The sequence below is a fragment of the Oncorhynchus masou genome, chromosome 5 (assembly GCF_036934945.1).
Source record: "Oncorhynchus masou masou isolate Uvic2021 chromosome 5, UVic_Omas_1.1, whole genome shotgun sequence".
In the NCBI taxonomy this organism is placed as follows: Eukaryota; Metazoa; Chordata; class Actinopteri; order Salmoniformes; family Salmonidae; genus Oncorhynchus; species Oncorhynchus masou.
This window is the reverse complement of record NC_088216.1, coordinates 52,180,027-52,206,119: the sequence shown is the minus strand read 5'-3', so window position 1 is coordinate 52,206,119 and position 26,093 is coordinate 52,180,027. Positions and strand designations below refer to the sequence as shown.

The 26,093-nt window shown below is 41.9% G+C and overlaps 1 protein-coding gene across 3 annotated transcripts in view; it reads right to left on the bottom strand.

Annotated features, from left to right (window-relative positions):
• Positions 1 to 23,463, bottom strand: part of LOC135539800 (paxillin-like) — a 41,200-nt gene extending 17,737 nt beyond the window's left edge. Inside the window, exons 1-6 of one of the 3 annotated variants that reach the window (XM_064965933.1) lie at positions 23,285 to 23,463; positions 2,714 to 2,904; positions 2,317 to 2,372; positions 2,077 to 2,207; positions 1,698 to 1,893; positions 727 to 865 (exon numbers count right to left, since the gene is read on the bottom strand). In XM_064965933.1, coding sequence (XP_064822005.1) covers positions 727 to 865; positions 1,698 to 1,893; positions 2,077 to 2,207; positions 2,317 to 2,372; positions 2,714 to 2,904; positions 23,285 to 23,297 — 726 coding nt within the window. In that variant the 5' untranslated portion in view covers positions 23,298 to 23,463. Of the gene's footprint in view, positions 1 to 726; positions 866 to 1,697; positions 1,894 to 2,076; positions 2,208 to 2,316; positions 2,373 to 2,713; positions 2,905 to 4,283; positions 4,418 to 23,284 lie in introns of those variants that run through there. The other 2 variants (XM_064965934.1, XM_064965935.1) reach the window with 2 other exon arrangements.
• Positions 23,464 to 26,093: the final 2,630 nt, after the last annotated feature.

Here is a 26,093-nt window from a genome sequence, read left to right as displayed (position 1 = left end):
TCTTTTTACTGTTGTTTTATTTCTTTACTTACCTATTGTTCACCTAACATCTTTGCACTATTGGCTAGAGCCTGTAAGTAAGCATTTCACTGTAAGGTATTCAGCGCACGTGACAAATAAACTTTGATTTGATTTGAAATTGCGGCCCAAATAAATGCTTCACAGAGTTCAAGTAACAGACACATCTCAACTGTTCAGAGGAGACCTTCATGGTGAAACAGAGGCCTTCATGGTCAAATTCCTGCTAAGAAACCACTACTAAAGGACACCAATAATAAGAAGAGACTTGCATGGGCCAAGAAAAAGGAGCAATGCACATTAGACCAGTGGAAATCTGTATTTTGGTCTGATGAGTCTGAGATTTTTGGATCCAACCGCCATGTCTTTGTGAGATGCAGAGTAGCCAAAAGTGCTCAGCACATGTGGGAACTCCTTTAAGACTGTTGGAAAAGCATTCCAGGTGAAGCTGGTTGAGAGAATGACAAGAGTGTGCAAAACTGTCATCAAGGCAAAGGGTGGCTACTTTGAAGAATCTAAAATCTATTTTGATTCGTTTAATACTTTTTTGGTTACTACATGATTCCATGTGTGTTATTTTGTAGAAAATAGTAAAATAAAGAAAAACCTTTGAATGAGTAGGTGTGTCCAAACTTTTGACTGGTAGTGTATATACATACACATATAGACACATCCTGGTAAAAAAATATATATTTCTGTAAAACTTACATTGCTCTGGACTTTGAAGTCGGACAGCGAGGCCATGAGCTCGTCGAGCTCCCGCGTGGCGGAGGAGGCAGAGATTCTGGCCTGCAGCTGGGAGGGTGTCTCCTCCCCCCCCTCCGTAAACTCCACCAAGGGGATGGGACTAGAAATCAAATTTAAAAAACAAACATTAGGCCATAAATGACCACAGTCAAACATGAGAAACACACAGGAGAATAGTACAATCAGCGTGTAAGATGAAACGGTCTTCCGGGAACATAAGATGCAGTGTCACTGCTTTGCTGTCAATTGTCCCTAATTTCTGGGGATAGGAACGTTTTTGACCAGCTCTAAAGCCTTCCGCATGCTTCGGTTCGGCTGGCACCTAGTCGAACCGAACAAGTATGCTCGCATATTCCCCTAAAATACCTTTTCTTGAAAATCGCGGCAATTGTACAATTTATCCATCTTGTGATGACGCAGCCAGTATATAATTCCACAAAATAGTCAGAATTAATCTAACATAACTCAAATAATAATTTTGACCTTTTTGACTAAGGAGATCTTAGTCGTGCAATTTTACATCTGAGGTTGGTGCAGTATTTCTCAAGTGAAATGATAAAAACTTAATTAATCAAATAAACACAACAAACACAACAAACATTAGGCCATAAATGACCACAGTCAAACATAAGAAACACACAGCAGAATAGTACAATCAGTGTGTAATGCTGAAACGGTCTTCCGGAACTTGAGCTGCAGTGTCATTTTCCACCATAATTTGCAAATAAATTCATAAAAAATCCTACAATGTGATTTTCTGGATTTTTTTTCTCATTTTGTCTGTCATAGTTGAAGTGTACCTATGATGAAAATTACAGGCCTCTCTCATCTTTTTAAGTGGGAGAACTTGCACAATTGGTGGGTGACTAAATAATTTTTTGCCCCACTGTATATGCTCAAACTGGGAAGCACGAGGACGCCTTAATCCTTACATGGGGGAGGGCACAGAACTTTCTAGCTCGTCCAGAAGGCTCTCAACGCTGGGGCGCACGTCTTCAATGACCCTGGTGGCCACGCTGCGCTTGGGCTTCTCCATGGTGGGGGGAGGCACCTTGCCGGCCCCCGAAACCCCGTTCTCCTGCACATAGTGGGTGGTGCTGCTAGAGGGGAGGGGCGGGGCCGTCTCCTCTGCAACACAGATGGAGAAATATACATCTTTACATACAGTATTACCTTAGTTTCAATAACAAAGACGAAGTGCCTGCTAAATTTACCAAAAAGAGTTTTGGACCCGTGAGCCCTGGTCAAAAGCAGTGCACTACTTAGGAAATAGGGTGCCATTTGGGTTGCAGCCATAATGGTATAGCGTACCCTCAGTCGGGAAGGAGGGCGTGTTGTGTTGCACAGCGTTGAGCTCCAGAAGCAGCCGGTCCAACTCCGACAAGTTGCTGCCCAGGAAGGAACTCATGGCAGCCTCTGCACTCTTTTGCTTGTTGGGGAAGCTGCAGAAACCAACAGAGAGACACAAACATCAGTAACAGACATCTGATGTTCATTTTGTCTTGCGACACAACACAAACAAAAGTGTATTGTTATTATTAGCATTATTACCTGTAGACGTGGTCGTCTTCACTTTGGGGTAAGGGGGGGGAGCTACTGCTGTAGGACTAAGAAAGGGTAGGTACAAATCAAAATGCATTGCTTACATACAAGTCCTTAACCAACAATTCAGTTCAAGAAATAGAGTTAAGACACACATTTAGAAGTGCAGTATGTGAGTGGTCTAGATGGGTCATGTGGTAAATGAGTGTATGTCAGCGGTGTTCAACTTTACCCTCAAAGGGTCATGTGGATACAGGCTTTTGATCATCCATTCATAGTCTTCACCAATACTTTATTAGTTGAACCGGGTATTTAACTTACTTGAACAAAAGCCTGCACCACACCTGCCTTTTGGGTATGTACTGTACTGTATGACATATACACAAAGGTGTATATGAGTATGTACCTGTGTGGATGAGCGGGTGGATTCTAGGGGGTCGAGCGCGGTTCCGTTCAGGGCCTCAGTAGAGGTATGTTGGGGTACAGGGGACGAGGCCGGTCCTCCCGTGGGGAAAGAGTAGGGCGTCTCGTCCGGCAGAAACACCGGCCGCTTGGAGATGTGGGAGGTTGTCGACTCCAAGTCCGCCAGCAAAGCATCTAGGAACATAGAGAGTAAGATGCATTTTTCAAATGCAGCACGTGACAAACAGAACATCACTGACAAGTTTGACAACACTCAACATCGGGAAATCCCATTTGCTTGTTTGATTGCATCTCTCAAGGAGAGGTTTCATGTTAAAACGTAGGCTATCCTGTCCCTAGATCTCCCATCATCTAATGTACCACAATGTTGTGCCGGACAGTGAACCCCTAATCTACTGAAGTTTCAAACTTCATTGTTGTGGAAGTTTATTTTCTCAACTGCAAAGCCGAGTTATGACCTTTGACCATTCATCATCATCATCCTCCTACTGGTCATCAGTAAGTACCCCCGGCCGTGTGAGGTCCAGAAGCTTTCCCAACGTGTCCAAACACAGCCAGATGGGAATAACATTCAGACATGGCAGCAGACTAGTAAATAATCCACTTCACTGAATCATCTGGACTATGTCACCACTCAGCACCACTCCTTTGGTTACTCATTTACCCTGCTGTAGTACACTTACACTGGTTCACTCACTCTGCTCCTCCCAGAGTTCCACTGCCAAGAATAGAGTGTGAAGTGAACAGTGGCCACATGTGAAAGCCTCGGTAACCTAACATTAAAATGTTGACTTTATTAAGGATTTATGGTAACACTTTACATTCAGGCACCCTTTAAACAAACTATTAATAAACAGTTTATATACTACTAATAAACATTTTGTGAATCATTTTAAGTATACCTTCATCTAAAGAGTAAGCCTACTACCAGAACTTTCTCTGCCCAGGTTGTCTTCACGGCCAACCAATTGTTGCTTTCCACCTTTGATTGGTTCATCTAGATCATGTCCGTTCAATGCCTTGGAAACATGGACCAAACCCAATTTGGGATTCAACACCACACATCCCCAGCTCCCCTCTAAATGCAGCCATTATATCCGAGGTAACAAAACGGCAAGCCAATTAGCCTCCCAGACAGTTTGTGGGCATTGAAGAGAACTTGAGGAAGACGACATCATCCACACCCACTCTGTAAACCACCTCTACTGTTACACACCCATGTCCCGACACTTCTCTTATGAGAAGCCTCCGATTTCACAAGTGTGTGAAACTGTGTGCAATGCAATCCCCTTCTTCACTAATAATACTTAGCCTACTGTCTTAAATAGACTCTGCTTCAGTCAGAACATTGAAACAGAAAAACAAACAAAAGCACATCCATAAATGAACTGTGAACGATATACACCTAAACTTGAAGAAGTCAACAATACACTGCCACACTGAACCAAGCAACTGATAAGATGATTGAAGCATTATGCGCTGAAAACTGATGCCGACAAAAGGTGAGCAATAAAAAGAAAACCTTGAGACTCACATATGTGGAAACGACATACCTGAGGCGATAAAGACTAGCACATACACACCCCGGAAGGACGAAGACAGGAATGCAGAGGAAGACTGGGAAGAAGAACGCAACCCAAACACACTGGCTGACAGGCAGGAACTGCTACCCTTAACTAGCACCAGAGACGGGTAATGAGAGACTGAGACAGGAGGGAAGGAAAGGAGGGAGGGAAGAGGGGAGGCGTCACATTGGTAGCAGCAGGAGGATTAGGTTTACCCCCAGCTATGCAAGTTTGAAGTTTCAGTGTTCTTGGCTCCATGAAGGCTGAGGTAAGAGTTTGTTTTCACTCACACGACTGCTGTCGAGAACGGTCGGCTAACTAGGCAAGTAGAGCGAACTCGACAACTTATTACACCAAAGCCTGGGAAAAACAACGTTGTGAAAAAGTTGTGAAAGTGATGGAATATATGTTGCGTCTCTTGTTCTGTCAGGCTCAAGGTTCAGTCCAGGTGCACTTGACTTCAGTGACCAATTCATTTAAAAACATAACACAACACACTCCCTCATCAGTACGGAGAGGCTGTGACAGACCGAGCGTATCCCATGGCCCAGGGAATCATGGATGCCAAAGACAGTGGTGATCGCTACTGAACAGATCCACTTGGCTGGAGTTAACGTCATTAGCATGCCAGATGATGACAGGGTTTCCGAAGCAGAAGGGTTTGCTCACCAACTCTGAGACAGTGTAGACATTCCAGAGGATTTGATTCTGGATACAGCAGAGCTGGGTGTTTATTTAACTACAGCCAGATACTCCCTCTCAGGGGAGATAGATAGTCTAACAACAAACCAACTGCCCAGAGGGAAGTGAGAGAGAAGTAGAAAACCTCAGCATCTAGAGTCAGGCTTCTTATTGGGCAATGAAAACGCTCAAAGATCCATTACCGTTTGATTTCAAGTAAAAGGGGTTTCTGAAGGTTTTTGTGTGGAAGGTTGTGTGCTAGTACACCTGCCAGCAAAGAAGTGGATGAGGGACAGTCTTTAGGACTGCCTCCAGTTATTGTTTCTGGTAGTTCTGAGGGCTCAGATCATGAAGGAAACTGATTGCAACAGGTTGTGCAATACGGAGGCAGTTTTTTTAATTTATTGCTGTAGACATTAGTGTTTGTGTGGAGGCCTACAAAAAGGCCTGTGTCAGTCCTCCTTGCCAAAGGGTTGAGTTGGAACATGCCAAAACACAATAGCTTATAGCCAGCCATTCACACGGCTCTGTTACAATATCCAAACTCAAATATCACTCAGAATGAAACAATATACACTGCCTTCAGAAAGTCGTCATATTTAAAAAAAAATTTTTTTTAATTTTACCTTTATTTAAAAAAAGGCAAGTCAGTTAAGAACACATTATTATTTTCAATGACAGCCTGGGAACAGTGGGTTAACTGCCTGTTCAGGGGCAGAACGACAGATTTGTACCTTGTCAGCTTGGGGGTTTGAACTCACAACCTTCCGATTACTAGTCCAACGCTCTAACCACTAGGCTACCCTGCCGTCCCTTGACTTATTCCACATTTAGTAATATTACAGCTTGAATTCAAAATGGAGGAGAAAACAATATATACAATCTCACCCAATTACACACAATACCCCACAATGACAAAGTGTAAACATGTTTTTAGACATTTTCCCAAATGTATTTAAAATGAAATCCAGAAATATCTCATTTACATAAGTATTCACACCCCCGAGTGAATACATGTTAGAATCACCTTTGGCAGCAATTACAGTTGTCTTTCTGTGTTAGTCTCTAAGAGCTTTGCACACTTGGATTGTACAAACCTTAAACATAAAAAGTCTTAAATATCTGTCAAGTTGGTTGATGATCATTGCTAGACGTCCATTTTCAAGCCATTGCCATCTCGGTAAGAACTGCAGTGTACAGTGCATTCGGAAAGTATTCAGATCCCCAGACCCTTGCTATGACACTCGAAATTGAGCTCAGGTGCAAACTGTCTCCATTGATCATCCTTAAGATGTTTCTACAACTTGAAAAAAAAACAAGCCATGGGGTCGAAGGAATTCTCTGGAGAGCTCCGAGACAGGATTGTGTCGAGGTACAGATCAGGGGAAGGGTACCAAATAATGTCTTCATCATTGAAGGTTCCCAAGAACACAGTGGCCGTCAGTCTTAAATGGAAGAAGTTTGAAACCACCAAGATTCTTCCTAGACCTGGTCGCCCGAATAAAATGAGCAATTGGGGGAGAAGGGCCTTGGTTAGGGAGATAACCAAGAACCCGATGGTCACTGACAGAGCTCTAGAGTTCCTCTGTGGAAATGGGAGAAACTTCCAGATAGTCAACCATCTCTGCAGCACTCCACCAATCAGGCCTTTATAGTAGAGTGGCCAGACGGAAGCCACTCCTCAGTAAAACACACAAACTGCCTCCTTAAAGACTCTCAGACCATGAAAAACAAGAGTCCATGGTCTGATGAAACCAAGATTGAACTCTTTGGCCTGAATGCCAAGTGTCACGTCTGGAGGAAACCTGGCACCATCCCTACGGTGAAGCATGGTGGTGGCAGCATCATGCTATGGGGATGTTTTTCAGCGGCAGGGACTGGGAGACTAGACAGGATCGAGGCAAAGATGAGCGGAACAAAGTACAGAGAGATCCTTGATGAAAACCTGCACCAGAGCGCTCAGGACTCTAGACTGGGGCTAAAGTTTACCTTCCAATAGGACAATGACCCTAAGCACACAGCCAAGAGAATGAAGGAGTGGCTACGGAACAAGTCTATGAATGTCCTTGAGTGGCCCAGCCAGAGCCCGGACTTGAACCCGATCGAAAATCCTTGGAGAGACCTGAAAATAGCTGTTCAGCAACGCTCCCCATCCAACCTGACAGAGTTTGAGAGGATCTGCAGAGAAGAATGGGAGAAACTCCCCAAATACAGGTGTGCCAAGCCTGTAGTGTCATACCCAAGAAGACTCGAGGCTGTAATTTAAAAAAAAAATACACACATTTTTGCTTTGTCATTATGGGGTATTGTGTGTAGATTGATGAGTAAAAAAGTATATTTAATCTATTTTAGAATAAGGCTGTAACGTAACAAAATGTGGAAAAAGTCAAGGGGTCTGAATACTTTCCAAATGCACTGTATATTTGGCCTTGTGTTGTTGTCCTGTTGAAAGGTGAATTTGTCTCCCAGTATCTGTTGGAAATTAAGACAACCAGGTTTTCCTCTAGGATTTTGTTGTGCTTAGCTCTATTTAGTTTCTTTTTAACCTAAAAAAACTCCCTAGTCCTTGCCAATGACAAGCACATGCATACCCATAACATGATACAGCCTCCACCATGCTTGAAAATATGAAGAGTGGTTCTCAGTGGTGTGTTGTATTTGCCCCAAACATAACACTTTGTATTCAGTACTTAACTTCTTTGCCACATTTTTGGCAGTTTTACTTTAGTGCCTTGTTGCAAACAGGATGTTTTGGAATATTTTTTATTCTGTACAAGCATCCTACTTTTCACCTCGGTAATTTAGATTAGTATTGTGGAGTAACTACAATGTCCTTGGTCCATCCTCAGTTTTCTCCAATCACAACCATTAAACTCTAACTGTTTTAAAGTCACCATTGGCCTCATGGTGAAATCCCTAAGCGTTAGGGAGGATGCCTATATCTGTGTAGTGACTGGGTGTATTGATACACAATCCAAGTGTAATTAATAACTTCATGATGCTCAAAGGGATATTCAATATCTGCTTAATTTTATTTTTACCCACTTACCTTCTTTGTGAGGCATTGGAAAACCTCCCTGGTCTTTGTGGTTGCATCTGAGTTTGAAATTCACTGCTCGACTGAGGGACCTTACAGATAATTGTATGTGTGGGGTACAGAGATGAGGTGGTCATTCAAAAATCATGTTAAACAGAATGTTGGCCCACAGAATGAGTCCGTGCAATTTATAATATGACTTGTTAAGCAAATTTTTACTCTTGAACTCTAATGTCCACTTTGATATTATGGGATATTGTGTGTAGGCCAGTGACACAAAATCTCAGTATAATCTACTTTTTCAGACACACAACAAAATGTGGTTACTGTCAAGGGGTGTAAATACTTTCTGAAGACACTGTATATTGGGAACGAATTCTAAGCAATGATTTATTTATACACTAGAAGACTGATAGGGGCGCTGTTTTGAAGCCACCACACCTCCATTTTGGCATTCTCTCACCAGTGTAAAACATATTTTTTAGAAGCTATAGAAAAGCATTTATTAATGTTTACATTGTTTTTTCCACTTTTATGCTATTACAGACACCTTAATGCTTAATGTCATTTAAAAGTATGTGAGCTAAACATTCATATATATATATATATATATAAAATATAAAAAATTGAAAGTACTAATGTTACTGTCCCCACTACAACAACATAATACTTACATTTAATTGAAATACTGTAAAATTACATTAATTTCTATGGAGGACTGCTCCTTCTGGGGAGTGCCAATATTGACGACCAGTGGCTTCAAAGCCTCTCATTGGCAAATACATAGCATCATTGACTTAGTGTGCATATTGGAACTTGGCCAAGGACCTTGCACTCCTGTCTGGAACAAAGTCCCTCAGTGGCCGGGAATGAAACTGCAGCAAAGTCAAAAGTACCCCGAATGAGGGAGTGTCTCCTCGAGTCGCCTGCAGCTGGGAGATAGCATTTCAACCTCTGCATACTAAACAAATCCTCTTCCCTTGAAAAAATGCTGACTCCTTTGGAAGAGAACATCACGGACAGAATACATTTCTTAAATGTAATACGGTAAAAAGATATGAGCCGTATTGAAGTTCATAAACCAGTCGCCCAACAGACGGTAACTAGGGCGACTTGAGCCCCCGGGTAAGAGGTTGAGCGACCCCCTGGCTAAAATAAGAAGCCTAAAGCCCCTAAATATACACACCACCAGAGCTTTATGTGCTTGGGTGAAGAGCATGACCAAACTGCAGGATCAGCAACCATAAAGAATGTTCTACATTTTCCTTGCAGTGTATCGTAACCAAATACTGAACAATAGGGCTACTACACCTGAATGAAATGAAGCCTGTAAACCAAGATAGGTGAGATGAAAGGTGCCACAACACGAAGAAAAGAGAAAAGAGAATGGAAAGAAATCTGAGAGAGAGAGAAGGCTAGAAGTGGGTTGGTGTGATCGTGGAGACTCCCTCCCTGTTCATATTAACGGTGAGCGGTATTTACATTTATTTATTACGATGCCGCCTTGAGCATAGAGTCACATAGGATTCATTACAAGGCCAGACAGGGAAGAGAGAAAGAGTTAGTGACACAGAGAGAGGGGAAGCCCCTCCCTAGAGCATAGAAGTGGGTTGGTGAGACCGTGGGGGCTCCTTCCCTGTTCAAATTAACGGTGTGTGTTTTTTTAGGAGAAGACAGCAGGAAGATGAAGGGATCCAGACAGGAAAAAGATAAAAGGGATTTAAGAGAAGAGTGAGAGAACAGGACGAAAAGAGGGAATGAAGATAAACTTTGAGTGCATTACTATGTGTTATTAATAAAGTTACATATCGCAATATTATTTTGGACTATATTATATCTATACTTTGACTCAAAGTACCGATTTGTAAAAAAACGTTTTGTTTGTTGTTGTTGCTAGGTAGCGTTTGCTAGCGCTAGTCAGCTGTACCTGCGCAAAAACTCTGGTATTTTTCATCCTACAGCTTGATCTACATCTTCTTTTTAAATAGTGAGCCAAAATGTTTTCAGCACTTTCTTTGGGTAGGCTATCTCAGTGCTACCCACTATGTCCCATTTTCTACCCACCCAGCTAAAAAGCAGGCCTTTGCCAAAACACTGCCTATCGTAAATGATGCCTTGCTTTTTGGCAACAATTAGCTAACAAACTTGCTTTTCCATACTAACACAACAGACAAAATTCTCCATCAGATCATGTCATAAATCTTCTACAGGATCGGTGGGTCCACCGCGGGACGGTTGAGCTAACGGAGGCTAATGGGATTAGCATGAGGTTGTAAGTAACAAGAATATTTCCCAGGATATAGACATATCTGATATTGGCAGAAAGCCTCAATTCTTGTTAATCTAACTGCACTGCCCAATTTACAGTTGCTATTACAGTGAAATAATACCATGCTATTGTTTGAGGAGAGTGCACAGTTATGAACTTGAAAAATTATTAATAAACAAATTAGGCACATTTGGGCAGTCTTGATACAAAGTTCTGAACAGAAATGGAATGGTTCATTGGCTTAGTCTAAAACTATGCACATACACTGCTGCCATCAAGTAGCCAAAATCTACATTGTGCCTGGGCTGGAATAATACATTATGGCCAAAGATGACGGTAAAAAGAAAATACAAAAAAAAAAATTCTTTGTATTATCTTTTACCAGATCTAATCTGTTATATTCTCCTATATTAATTTCACATTTCTATAAACCTCAAAGTGTTTCCTTTCAAATGGTATCAGGAATATGCATATCATTGCTTCAGGGCCTGAACTACAGGCAGTTAGATTCAGGTACGTCATTTTCAGGGAATATTTGTTTTTAGAGGGTTCGATCCTTAAAAGGATTTACACAACGGGTGAGTCTAATCCTGAATGCTGATTGGTTAAAACCTCATTCCAGCTGGTGTATATTCCACAAGTTACCACAGGCTAAATCTATGACATTATCTCACATTTCTTTTAGAATAACATTTAGTATTCAACAGCAGAGATTTGTATAAACCTTGCTGTCTGTCTCTCCAACATTGTTTCAAAATTTAAATTCGATCTCCAGCTGTCCCATAGTAATGAACGTGTCCGGATGAGACAGGCAGGCAGGCAGGGTTTCTAGGCTAGTCCAAATCATGAATCAGCTGGCATCATTTTTTATGAAATGTCAGTTGAAAAAAGGTGAAACGATGTGCAGCTAGTTTTCAGTCTTTCCAGTTTCAGTTTGAAGTGATTGTGTTAGCTGTGTTGTTGGCTATCTCCTCTGAACAAGTGTCCTGACGAGTGAGCACATTTTCTATGCCAGGCAAAATCGTGCCTCATTTGCTCATTGTTATGGATGTATCCAAATAAATGTCACTAGAAAACAGCTTAAACAAATGCAAAACAACACCCGTGCCAATATATCCTCCAAACACCGGCTTCTCTGGCATTATCACCTAATTATTCTCTTATGTAAGCCACAAATGTTTTATTCACTATAAATGTTCATGCTGGATGATAGTATGTGTTGCTGCTTAGGATATAAAATATAGATGCCACGAGCTAATATGGGTTTCAGTAGTCTTGTTCACCATTCTGCTTCATTCTAGATCAACCAGTGTCTGTTGCAGACTGAAGAGGGCGACATTGAATTGTTAAAAGAGCGTGAAAGAGAGAGAGAAAGGGACTGTTATGCAGAATGGGAAGTCAACAGTGAGCTTTTAAATGTCATTGGGTTTTGAGCGAGAGAAAGGTGGGGGGGGGACTGTTATGCAGAATGAGAGGTCAACATGAGTACTTTAAATGTCATTGTGTTGTGTGTTCCCATCTTAAAAATAGGCTACTTGGTATAGGGACATGTATTGTAAAAAGCCCTAATACAGTATGTCAAACAACAAGAGAATGGACAGAGGGAGTGAAAGACGGAGGGAGAATCTGCTATGGTTTAGGTTGTTGAACATGCCTGCCTTCTATCTATCTGTGCATAAACTGTATATCCCCACTCTCTCTTCTTTCCCTTCTTATCTGATGGGCAACGAGGTGTGCTGGGAATTACTGACATGCTATCGCCTGCTTGCTTTTTAAATACGAGAAAGCGTGGGGGGCGGGGTAGTTAGAGAGAGAATATAGGAGTTTGACAGGCAAGAAAGCAAGGAAGGAAAAGGGGGAAGGTGTGAGGATTGCAGAAGTCATGGGAGAGATTAAATAAAGCTAGAAATGACCCTGCTCATATGTTTAGAAGGCTGTTGGTTCTTCAATGAGTTGAACACTTGAGCAGAGATTTAGAAAGTCAATTCTGATATAAAGATGTAGGATCTTAATTCGATCACTCTTTTGTTGCCAAAAAAACAGGAAATACAAACTTGTAGTATATTTCCACTTACAAAAGTACATCAACCCGTACAAAAAAATGGGCATTGACTATGATCCACATAATAATTCACATTTCATGTTGCTTCAGGATTATTTTCCTGCTGTAGCAAACTGGCTCAAATTAAGATCCTACATCAGTAGGCTACCAGTAGATAAAGCTTTCCTGATTTAATACTAAATGCATTTACAGTGCATCTTATCTAATGTTAGCTAAATTTAGTAATGAATACATTTGCAAAATGTATTTCAATTGACAATTCTGTCTTGTGCAAGCTTTAAATACACACAATAACTGTTATTAAAGGTGTCAGCTAGAGATGATGGGCAGGAGCTTGCAGGGATTTGTAGTCTACTCTGATGCAAATGAGCATTTTTCGAATCAAGAGACCAAATTGAGCTGAATATATTGATAAATCACCTTGTCCGAGAGAGATTTACATGGTTACCAAAACGTCACACCGTGATAATCCTTCACTAAACACATCCCTTATTTGAAGTGTTTCTAAAATCCCCCATGGGAATAATGAACGGTGGAAAACCAATTGGAATCATTTCCCTGTTTGACTGCTAGGCTTTATGGGTATTATGACACCTCTACTGTGGGGCTCTATAAGGGTCTAAATTGGAACGTAGTGGCTGTATAGTAACATGCTATAGATGATGTCAGAGCTCTGGCTCTGCGCTTCACAGTGCTGTATGGGTTTTCACAGCCATTCTGAACTTGAGCAACGCGCGTGACAAGAAGTGACCCATCCCTGCCGGCAACTGGGCAACTTTTGCAAATGTTTGTTTGTCTGAGAGGGAAATTCTGTAAATGAAAATGACTTGATGTGTTTTGAAAGATGAGGCATTGAGGATTATAATAAATACTGCTTTGATGTCATACAAGCAAGCCAAGCACCCATAAGTCCAAATGTGAACTTCACATTTCCAAATCATGGAACTCATGTCATATACAGTGTCAACGCTTATGATCTCTATGTTTGATGTACAGTTACAAGATGACATGTCGTCATAACCTGGGTTGTTCTGAACAGACTGATCCTACATTATGTCTGCTATTGTGAAGAAAATTTGCCATGGCACATGACTCCTTTCAATGAGCACCAAAATTCTGATCGGTTTGTCTAAATTGCCTTGTGAAAGCATAACACTGTAAGACAGCATTTTAATTTATTGAAAATAAAATACAAAAATATCTAATTTAAATAAGTATTCACACCCCCGAGTCAATACATGTTAGAACACCCTTTGGCAGGGATTACACCTGGGAGACTTTCTGGGCAAGTCTAAGAGCTTTGCACACCTGGATTGCACAATATTCGCACATTACTCTTTTTTTTAAATCTTCAAGCTACAGTACCAGTCAAAGGTTTGGACACACCTACTCATTCAAGGGTTCTTTATTTTGACTACTGGTTATGCATATGCTTTCCATATTTATTCTGTAAGAAACATTTCAATTTAGCCCTATGCATACATGCCAGTTCCAACGAGTTAAAGGGTTAAATGCCAGGAATTCATATTCATTTCAGCTTTTAATCTAGTAGAATTCACTGCACACTATTGAGGAAGAGAATAATATTCTCACAGCTAGCAATGTTGGACAAGAGTTGATCATCAGAATAGGGGACGCTCTTTAGAAAAATGAACGAACGGCCGGGAACAAGTGTGATCACGCATCTAAGATGACGCCTTCTCAGTACGGATGATAAGAACAGTATGTTCTAAAAGAAGTAGGGCCGGGGACGATACCAGTTTCGTGATATTCTTTCCATGGCAAAAATTACAACACAAATCAGACCGAACTATTTGGTCCTTTAAAACATGCTGTAAAATAAGGTGTGCTTGAGCTTGGAAAATAAATGGGAAATAAACAAATGCGACTGGGTGACATTGTTTCCAACATTAGGGCTGTTTTCCTAAAGATATTCGCTTCTTGTTTTGTTTCCTTGCCATGATACTAATGAGTATTGCGAAAAAGGTATTGTCCTCGCCCTACTAAATGCACTGAACAAAAATATAAACGCAACATGCAACAATTTCAAAGATTTTACTTAGTTACAATTCATATGAGGAAATCAGTCAATTTAAATAAATTCATTAGGTCCTAATCTATGGATTTCACATGCTTGGGAATAACGGTATCTGTTGGTCACAGATACCGGAGTTCGCCCCCAGAATTGCACCATAAGATACAAATATTGTTCAGTCAGGCTAATTCGAGACTTATTAGGAGCATTAGAATATTTCTGGATGGAGTATGACATGCATGGCTACCCATACGGTTTTCAAAATAATGACTTGACACACAAGCACACAGACAGACTTTAAGAGAAAATGACTCGGAGTACTTCACTCTTCAGATGGGACTCTCCAAACACACACACACACACTCGCATCCTTTAAATTTAGGTCACATTTGAGATTGATGGGCATCTCTTTTTCAAGTGAGCCCTTGTCCACAGCAATCATTTCAAAAGCCTTTAACACATATCCTCGGGCTATGTGGCCCAGATATCCTCTTCTGTAACCAAAGTGCAGTAACATACAAACACTTGTGCCATGCTCAAGCACCAATGCAGCACTAGAAACACTTCTGGCCAGGGCCCTGTGCACATCCACATTGCAAACCAGAACATAAGCAATAAAAACATCTTAATTAATGATCCACCAGAAAAGTCCTGTGTTGTATTCACAAGGGAACATAGTTGCAAAACGTTTTACAATGAAAAAACAAAAACGTGTTTCTCATTGGACACTAGTTCGGGTAGTCCCACTCTGTTTCAGTTGGTTTCCATTCCGTTTCGTGCCTAATAAACACAACCGAGGTCAAAGATCCTCTGGGATTTTGTACCAACTCTAGAGAGATCAAACATTTCTGCACAGGGGGAGACCCACTTATGTTCTCTCTACCCTACTCTCAATCTCACACTTCACTCTAGTTTCAGCTTCTCATCTCTCATCCATAAACATATTACCAAGACCAAATGCAATGTTTTCAAACGATTGCGTGCATTTCTGGGAATAGAATTTGATTGAATGACTACAACCCATGTCTTATTTCACGAAATTTGCAGAGATGCATAAGAATACACACTGTTTACAATGAGCAAGAGGCTTGACTGAACACTTTACTAGGTCTAGACATACTGGTCCATGGGGTTGGAGGCTGCTGACTAGACCACTGATCAACTTGATGTTCGTCTCTGCCTGGGCTCTGAGCGGTACTGTCTCTGTTCTGGAGGCCAGTATTTATCACAGGGTCCGAGACAGGCCTGCCTTTGTCAACCTCCGTCTTGGACACAATAAGAGAAGGAGGAGGGGAACGGCCCCTGAAACGCCATAAAGTTCAGGCAAAGATCCCGCCAGGCCACATCATCGGCTGGAAAACAATCAGTGCTGTTTAAGTGCCAGAGAGGGAGAGTGAGAGGGTGAAAGGGTTCGGACTGAGAAGGGGAGGCTTCTATTAAGCAGTAGTTGGCCTGGAAATCTGTTTCCGCAGACGTAGAAGCCCCATCTCCTGCAGCAGTGGGTTATAGTCCTAATCTGTAATCCGTGTTGTCAGAGGAGACGACTGGAAATTGAGTTTGGATTGGTCCAGCTTGCCTTATAACTGGATCCAGCAGATGATTGGAACCTACAGAAACTCTCCACCGTCCGCGCATGTTGTTCATTCTCCTAAGAACTCCACATAAGTACGAACGTACTGTCACGCACACACACCTAATAAAAAGGACTGCAATTGTGCCCAAATACAGAAGGACAGTGTACTGTTTGACGGATGAAGTCGGGCTTTAAAAACGCCTGTCACGCCCTTTCACTAGCTCTGAAACAGCTGTTACCTCCTCAGTGAAGTCAGGCCTTTGAAGTGCTTGGCTATTTCAATGTGTGAATTGTCTTCGACAGGTTATCTTTTCAACATACGTCCAGTGGCGCTGCAGTATTATGGCGATTGTTCATTTCAGAGGTGTTTGGTTGAAGTTTGCACCGGCATTGTTTTGTGGTCTGTACTAGCAGTAGTTGTTTCAGTGTACATAGATGTGATTGTTTTGTCGCTGACCTAAAATGTTGGGCGTAGTTCACAGGCATTGTCACCGCCACAAAGGAAGAAAAAGAGGATCTTACTTCAGAAAAACTGACATCAACTTTGAGGGACTATTTCAAGTGGAGGACTTTGTTGAACGTCTACAGGGCCCTTGGAAAGTATTCAGACCTCTTGACTTTTCCCACATTTTGTCATGTTACAGCCTTTTTCAAAAATGTATTAAATAGATTATTCTCACCCACCCATAATGACAAAGTGAAAACATGTTAGAAATTTAGACCTATGCTTTTCTGCCTCTAACGCTTAACTGCGCCTTTACCAAATGCTAAACATGTGATAAATCCACACAAAAAAAGTGCTTTGTCATTATGGGGTATTGTGTGTAGATCGCTGAGTATTGCTTTCATTTAACCCATTTTAGAATAAGGCTGTAACGTAACAAAATGTGGGAAAAGTCAAGGGGTCTGAAGACTTACCAGTCACAGGCTACTTCTCACTTACCACTAGAAAAGGAAAGATTTAGATGTGGGCATGGCCACATTTAGACAGAACCACATTCTACCACAAGTGACGGATAGAACTTGTGAATCGTAAAAGACTACATCAAATTTGGAATGTTCGGTGTCTGTTTCCCGGATTTAGAATAATCCTTGTCCTGGACTGAACAGCCCTTTTAATGAAGATTCTCCTTCCAAAAAGCATTTTAGTCAAGGAATAATAGTACCCGGGAAAACAGTCTTAGAAGTACCTGAAGCACAAGTCACTGTGCTTCCCAAGCCCCGGTCACTTATGCCTCACCACAGACACACACACACACACACACGCAAGAAAGCACTCAGTCACATGCAGCCTCCCAGACAAAGGCTACACATAGGTCAGAGGCACACAGACCCATAGGGCTGCAGAGGCAGGCACAGAGATCAAGTCAGACTCAGAGACATGGGGCTGCTGTGCTTTGCATTACGAGAGGAAATGACACATTGGCCCTTGGGCCATCTCCCTCCGCCAAGACTGACAAACAGACAGTGACAACTAAGATATTCCACTGAGCCCTCTCACTCACACAACACAGACAGAAGCCCTTTAAAATACAGTAAAACACACTGTCCATGTCAAGCATATTCTATTCCCATAAACTTAGGCCAACATTATACCTTATCAATTTATGTGACGCACACACACACACACACACACACACACTATTGTAGTGGTCCCGTGTGCAGTGTAATGGTGAACATTAGAACCAGATGACAGGAGGAGTCTATGTATGTCAGTTCTCATTCAGGGGTAACAACGAGTTCTCACTCAGCCCAGTGCAATAACGGCACTTCAAACTGGCCTGTTTTAGCTTTTGAGGAAACACACGTACATATACATTTAGCAGGGGGCACATTCAGATGTGAAATGGCCACGCCCTCAACTGCGGAAGTTGAGGGTGTGTTAGTGGTGGATGTGCTGATGTAGAGCTACACTATAACCCTAGTCTTAGAAACGCATCGTGCAGAACGGCATAGTGCTCGACTTTGCCTTGAGCCGAACAACACCCGTGCCTATATATCCTCCGAACACCGGCTTCTCGGGCATTAAATAGAGCACGTGTGTGTGCTTTCTTAGAGGCACAATTTGAAGTTTGATTTCTGCTAAAAGGCATTGATTGTCAAGGGGACATACATTTTTGAAATTGCACCTGTAGGTGTAACTCACATTGCTGTCAAAGCTCTGGTTGTCCATGTGCTAGCTCCAATGCTGCAGCTGGTTAAGGCGGCATGATCCATGCGACATGGGGCTGCGCAATATCATGCTGAAACATGAGGTGATGGCGGCGGATGAATGGCACGACAATGGGCCTTCAGGATCTCGTCACGGTATCTCTGTGCCTTCAAATTGCAATCGAAAGTGAGCATTTGCCCACTTGGAACTCAGTTCCGACGCCGAACTGCAGTCAGGTCAAGACCCTGGTGAGGATGATATGTATGCAGATGAGCTTCCCTGAGACGGTTTTGACAGTGTGGAGAAATTCTTCGGTTGTGCAAACCCACAATTTCATCAGCTGTCCAGGTGGCTAGTCTCAGACGATCCCGCAGGTGGAGAAGCCGGAAATGGAGGTCCTGGGCGGGCGTGGTTACGTGGTCTGCAGTTGTGCGGCCGGTTGGACGTACTACCAAATTCTCTAAAACGATGTTGCAGTCAGCATGCCAATTGCACACTCCCTCAAAACTTAAGCCATCTGTGGAATTGTATTGTGTGACAAAACTGCACATTTTAGAGTGGCCTTTTATTGTCTCTAATGTATCATGCTGTTTAACCTGCGTTCCACTAGCAGAACCCCTCGACAACAGCCAATGAAATTACAGGGCGCCAAATACAAATCAACAGAAATCTCAAAAATCAAATTTCTCAAACATACAAGTATTAGGCACCATTTTAAAGATACAATTCTCATAAATCCAGCCACAGTGTCTGATTTCAAAAATGCTTTACAGCGAAAGCTCCACAAACGATTATGTTAGGTCACCACCAAGTCACAGAAACACCCAGCCATTTTTTCAGCCAAAGAGAGCAGTCACAAAAAGCACAAATAGAGTTAAAATTCATCACTAACCTTTGGTGATCTTCATCAGATGACACTCATAGGACTTCATGTTACACAATACATGTATGTTTTGTTCGATAAAGTGCATATTTATATCCAAAAATGTCATTTTACATTGGCGTGTTATGTTCAGTAGTTCCAAAACATGCAGTGATTTTGCAGAGAGCCACATCAATTTACAGAAATACTCATTATAAATGTTGATGAAAATACAAGTGTTACGCATGGAACCTATGATAAACTTCTCCTTAATGCAACCATTGTGTCAGATTCCAACATTTTTTTACGGAAAAAGCATCATCTGAGAACGGTGCTCAGAGCCCAAACCAGACAAAATAAATATCTGCCATGTTGCGCAGTCAACATTAGTCAGAAATAGCATTGTAAATATTCACTTACCTTTGATGATTTTCACCAGAATGCACTCCCAAGAATCCCAGTTCCACAATAAATGTTTGATTTGTTCGATAAAGTTCATAATTTATGTCCATATACCTCCTTTTGTTAGGGTGTTTGGTAAACAAATCAAAACATGCAACTTCCAGCGGAAAGGTCAGACGAAAATTCCAAAAAGTTCTATTACTGTTCGTAGAAACATATTAAACGATGTATAGAATCAATCTTTAGGATGTTTTTATCATAAATGTTCAATAATATTCCAACCGGAGGATTCCATTGTCTGTAGAAAAGCAATGGAAATGGAGCTACCTCTCATGTGAATGCGTGTGACTGAGCTCGTGACTGCTGGCAGACCTCTGACTGATTCCCCTCTCATTCAGCTCCCCTTCATAGTAGAAGCATCAAACAAAGTTCTAAAGACGGTTGACATCTAGTGGAAGCCTTAGGAAGTGCAACGTAACCAATATTGCACTGTATCGTCAATACGGACTGAGTTGAAAAACTACAAACCTCAGATTTCCCACTTCCTGTTTAGGTTTTTGCCTGCCATGTGAGTTCTGTTATACTCACAGACATCATTCAAACAGTTTTAGAAACTTCAGAGTGTTTTCTATCCAATACTACTAACAATATGCATATATTAGCATATGGGACTGAGTAGGAGGCAGTTTACGCTGGGCTCGCTATTCATCCAAAAGTGAAAACACTGCCCCCTATACCAATGAAGTTAATCAACTTCTTCATATGCCACACCTGTTAGATTATCTTGGCAAATAAAAAATGTTCATTAACAGATATGTAAACAAATTTGTGCCCAGAATTTGAGAGAAATATGCTTTTTTTGCAAATGGAACATTTCTGGGATCTTTTATTTCATCTCAGGAAACATGGGACCAACACTTTACATATTTTGTTTATATTCTTGTGCAGTGTAAGTGTAAAAATGTGGAACACATGGCACATAACACTAGTTGAGTGGTCTTGTGTGTTTTTGCCTCTCACATCCACTCACTGACAAGTCAGCAAACACATTTAAGAGGAGTGAGACCACACTTCTCATCCTCCTCCTGCGTTTGTGTGTGTGTGGTTTGTTTATGCATAGGAGCCCGGCCTGGGTCGGGGTTGTGTGGTTTGAGTGAGGGTGCCAGAAATAGACAACAGAGTCCATAAAGTGTGTGTGAGAGAGGGAGAGGCTACCTGGGGGCTGCCGCCTCAGCACTTCAGAGAGAGACGAGGACAAACTTGCTGGCCCCTCTTTTCATGATATACCTCTGCCTACCAAGGAAAATCTTCCCGGTAAACATTTCACTTTACCAGTCCTTTTTTCAATTAAATAACTGAGTAATTACTTGGTAAAGTTTGGTCCTAAACTCTAATTCAGCCATAAGATGAACTAGGAAAGCAAGGGTAAAAAAGACATGAATTACCAAGTGTTTCTATTATGAAATGGGCAGTATAAGATACAGCTTAACTTCCATTCTCTGGAATATGTTGTGGCTGATGTGTGGCCCTCAAACCCCCCTAAAATCTATTCAGAATCCCTATGACAACATTTACAACCCCTCACTGCATGGTCATAAAGCCACACTGGATTGTGCAACTCTAATATTTGAGGGAGGACTTTAAGGAGAAGCCATTCAACTACATAAGTGGAGACGGTGTCTGCATCCCAAATGGCAACATATTCCCTATACAGTGCACTATTTTTGAACAAGGGTCCATAGAACTTGGGTCAAAAGTAGTGCACTATGTAGGGGATAGGGTGCCTTTTGGGACACAACCTGTGTGTCCATAAATATTGACAGGGTTTAGTGTGACAAACATTCATGGCATGATTTTCTTTGGACACTAAGGATAACATTTGGAAGGGAGGGTGATTTCCCATTGGTCATTTAGAAGATGTGTATGATTTCAACTACGTCACTGAGGTGGGCGCAGTCACATAGGTAAGTTGTTAGTGCCCCGTTCAACTCGAGTGGAAAACAAACTACGGCCCTTTTCACACTACTGAGTCAAGTCAAACTGAGCAAAACAGAGTGGAGCAATACTGGGCTGACCTGGTTATGCATCGACCATAGTTGCTGGAAAGGACAATGTGAAAAGAATATATCTGGGCCAGTACAGTACGGTTCAGGTTGTCCCCTATAGTATGTGAATCAGGCAAAAGACTCAGTAGGTACGACGCCGCATTTCATGCTCGGGTCCTGCAAGTGTCGGCGTGGCAATTTTTTCAACATCCAAAATCAAATTAGACCTTTAAAGGGGCCTCACATTACATGGCATCCTATATCAATACCATAATAGCATGAGCCACATGTCTTTTACAGAACAGTTTATTACCTGTCTTCACGTTAAGCTGTTATTCTGAACCATTTTTAGCATCCAATTAAATGCATTTTTTTTGCATCCAATAATGTGTTTTTCAGATGACTGACTAAATTTAACCTCATGGTTTCCATGTCCAACAGACAAACCTAGACCCAGACACACCCACATATATGATTTCCCCCCTGCAATATTGCATTGCTGAATGAGTGTGAGCGTTGGGTGTGCAAAACCTGTAAACACAATGCTGTGGTCTATTTTGAGACTCTGATACAATTATGAACTGGGAGTGCTCTCTCTAATCACTTGTGGAGGTTCCCTAATGATGACAGAAGCAACAGCACAACCATTCCATGCTGTTAGCAGCAAAGCAATAGCATGTATTGTAGGCTAGCTATTTTGGGAGGCGAGTTAATTCAGGTTATCACCACTGTTCACTGATAAGTCCATTAAGGTTGCGAGCTGACACTGATCTGCCCATAAGCCGTGGTCAGTTTGTGTGGAGCTAGGACGTTCATTGTAAAAGCAGATTCATAAATTTTGTAAGAAAACAGATGGTGTCACACTGTGTGGACAGCATGCACAATGAACCCCACGAGTCCAAACTGGGGGGGGGGGCGTTGTGTTTCTGCATGACCGGTACTCAAATACCAGAATGAACTCCCTACTCATCATCTGCACATGGACCCCATAATTGGCTTAGATCAAATAGAACAGAAGGGAAACCCAGATGCTCACAAAGTTACAGGTAAAATAAAAAGATCATTAAAAAGTACATAAATAAAGGTAACAGAAATATTCAATATAAGACATCTACATTGAGAGATACGCATGAACTCTTTAAATAAGTAGATGCAAAATGAAAACAAACGGCAGCAGAGAACTAGAATGAACAGATTTCTTCAAACCTGAGGCTACACATTTATGGCTCAACAAACGCCCCAACTTGGAAAGTAGCAAGAGGTGTGCACCTCCGTCACCAGATACCGAATGTCATGAAAAGTGCGAGTGTTGCAAGATGAGTGCATGCATAGTCGCTGTCATCATTTAGTTGCATTGCCCGTCAGCACCGGGCAAAACTGCATACCGACTCGCAAAATTCAGATTGGCAATCTGTCATGTAATTAAAAAGTTGATATGCAAATCAACGAATATGTGACGAGGCAGTTAAAAACTAGAGGCTGAATCCTAATGTGCATGTACATTGCTAACATTATGTTCAAATTGGGTTTTGAAAACACATGTGCGAGCATTGCTTCACAGCTAGCAGGAGATCACATTAATCACGAATTGGATGTCTAGCCTATTGCTCCCTCCATGACGCCAAGGCAAAAATCAAAATTTCGGAACCACAGCGGGCCTCCAACCTGCCGATTCCCACGCTGTGTAATAGGATAGCTACAGCTGGGTAATAACTGGCTATAACGTTAGCGACATTTGTTGTCCTGTGCTATAGCTATTAACAGATGTGTTGTGCGCCGAGGAACGAGCGATATCCAGGTAATCTGGCAGTAAGAAAAGATGGGAAACAATTCGATAGCTCTAGCTAGGAAATAACAACAATCAAATTTACCTAAATCATCCATGGTGGTAGCAGCAGGAGTCGGTTCTACTCTGCAAACCGAGGCGGTTGTCCTTTGATTCGATTGTTGGTAGCACAGATCTGTCTACGCCGTGGCTGCTATACAGAAATTCCAGTGATCTGAATGCAGCAAATAAGTTTTCAATTTAGCTGCTGCCTGCTACAATCGAGGAGGAGACAAATGCACTCAGGGGGACACGCAGCTCGCCCCCACCTGGAGCCTCCAAGTTTTACCAGTAGGCTGGTGCATTTAAACTTTTAGCGGTAGTCTGCCATCTAGCGGCAGTGGGCGATTTTTAAAATGTATTTTTTACTAGGTATGTTCTGATTAAAGCTACAATATGGGATTCGTTTTTCAGCGAAATGGCAGCCCCGAGCTCCGCCAGTTATTTTGGGTTTAGGGAAGCTCAATATTTGGTGAGAAGATAAGTGACACGCACACAATTCCAATTCCCAACCAATGTGTATTTCTGTTTATTGGAGATAAATGGTATGCAACCCTGGCCTAAATAATAAATCAATCCGATTTTGTGTTGCGCCATTCGCGCCAATTTGTAGAACGCTGATGAACGCTTAAACGACTGAACAATTGGCAATACGTCCAAAGTGATCCTCGTGGAATTATTTAAGAAATTAAATTAAATAAAACATTCTAAAGTATTGTAACGCCCTGGGTTTATAAGCGCGGATATCGACTCTGCCGCTCGAGCATGCTTTTGTACATCGTCTTGGTTCGTACAATTGCCCTTATTTTAGCGCACCAAAAACGTAATACTTCCAGATCAACTGTAAAGTCAATACCATTGTAAAGCACAATTTCTCCCCTTTCCAACATAATCAATTACATGACCTAAATGCTGCCCATTTCTGCATAATTCAAGCAAGCAATGGGCCCCGTCAGGTAATTTTTTCCACTCAATCTGTCCAATTTATCACCTTATCGCCTCTAAAATGTAAATAAAACACTATAAAGAGTTTATATAATGTGTCATGACATACCTATCTGAAGGTTTGTGTCGAATTTGAATTGGGTTTTCAGGGCGGTACTAGTGATCTTAGAAGTAAACAGCGGATTTGAGAATGATGATCGCATGCAATGCTGACGAAAATAATTACTAGGTATTCTCTCCTTACCCATCACTGTCCATTTCTTGTTTTTAAAGGATGAAAGAAGTGCTACACCTGGTGGAGAGAGATTATTAGACAGAAATAGTTGCTTTATGCATGCTGTACGTTACGACATGACACTTCAAGATGTAACAGGAGGGTCAATTTTTTCAACTTTTCTCCAATACTATAGAGCCATTACCATGTCGATCAACGCTTGAATAGAAACCTAGTTCACAGCCCCGATTTTGACGACAGTCCCATTAGTTTTCTTTGTAGCCTCGTTTGAATGTTGCGGTTGCGCAACATTTGTACGGAATGGGGTGAGTTTACATTACCAATTAACAGTGAGAAGTTAAAAATAATAATTCACAAACCAAACAATCGAAGGCTAGGTGGCCTACACTGGTGACTACTGCAATCTCATCTGAAAAATTGTTTGTTGTAGCCTGACAAGCCTGTTATTCATTTAGGCCTGTCATTGATGTTGGCATGTTATGTGGCTTGATCAAGCCTTTGACATGGACAGCCATTTGATTATATAGACAATAATATCACAGACAGGCCAGAATTATGCCTGAAAATATTCAGAGAAAGAAGGAAAACCTTCATGAGCAAAACCAGCGACTCCTCGTGGACAATGACAGTTACCCGGTTGCCATCTGGAAATAGAAGGAACACCTTGGCTGTCTTGACACCAAGGTAAGACCAATCAGAATGACTGTTGCTAAATTACTTGATAAAGGACTGTTGCATGTTGCTAAAGCTCTCTCAGATCAGTCAGTGGGATGGACAATGATAGCCTGGTCCCAGATCTGCTTGGTATGAAAATAACCTATGGCTATATAGGAGTATGGAAGGTACCACAAACCGATCTAGGACCAGGCTAGGATAATTACTTTTTTTCAAGCTATTCCTTTTCCTCAGATGAAGGAGATCCTGCTAAGCTGTGGCAGAGGAAGAAGGAGATGGGGATAGGATACGCACCCTGAGGATACTTCATCAGAGGCAGCACAGCCGCATCATGGAGGACCATGTCAACCAGGTACTGCAGTCATCATCACCAACCATTTCTATTTCCATTCAACACTCACACAATCACATAAACCTACATCCATTACGCGCTCACACAATCACACTAACAATGTATTTGTTGTGTTGGCTATGAACAAAGATGGTGGATAAATGAAGGTAGTTCACTGAGACCGTTTGTGTGTGGTGCCAGGACAGCGACCTCTCCCTCAATGTGAGCAAGACGAAGGAGCGATAGGAAGAGGCGAGCCAAACAGGCCCCCATTAACATCAATTGGGCTGTAGTGGAGCGGTTTGAGAGTTTCAAGTTCCTTGGTGTCCACATCACCAACGAACTATCATGGTCCAAACATACCAAGATAAAATCTTTTCCCCCTCAGGAGACTGAAAAGATTTGGCATGGGTACTCATATCCACAAAAAGTTCTACAGAGCATCCTGACCGGTTGCACCACCACCTGGTATGGCAACTGCTCGGCATCTGACCGTAAGGCGCTAAAGAGGGTAGTGTGAACAGCCCAGTACATCACTGGGGGGGGGGGGGGGGCAAGCTTCCTGTCATCCAGGACCTATATAATAAGCAGTGTCAGAGGAAAGACCATAAAATTGAGACCAGTCACCAAGTTACAGACTGTTTTCTCTGCTACCGCACGGAAAGCGGA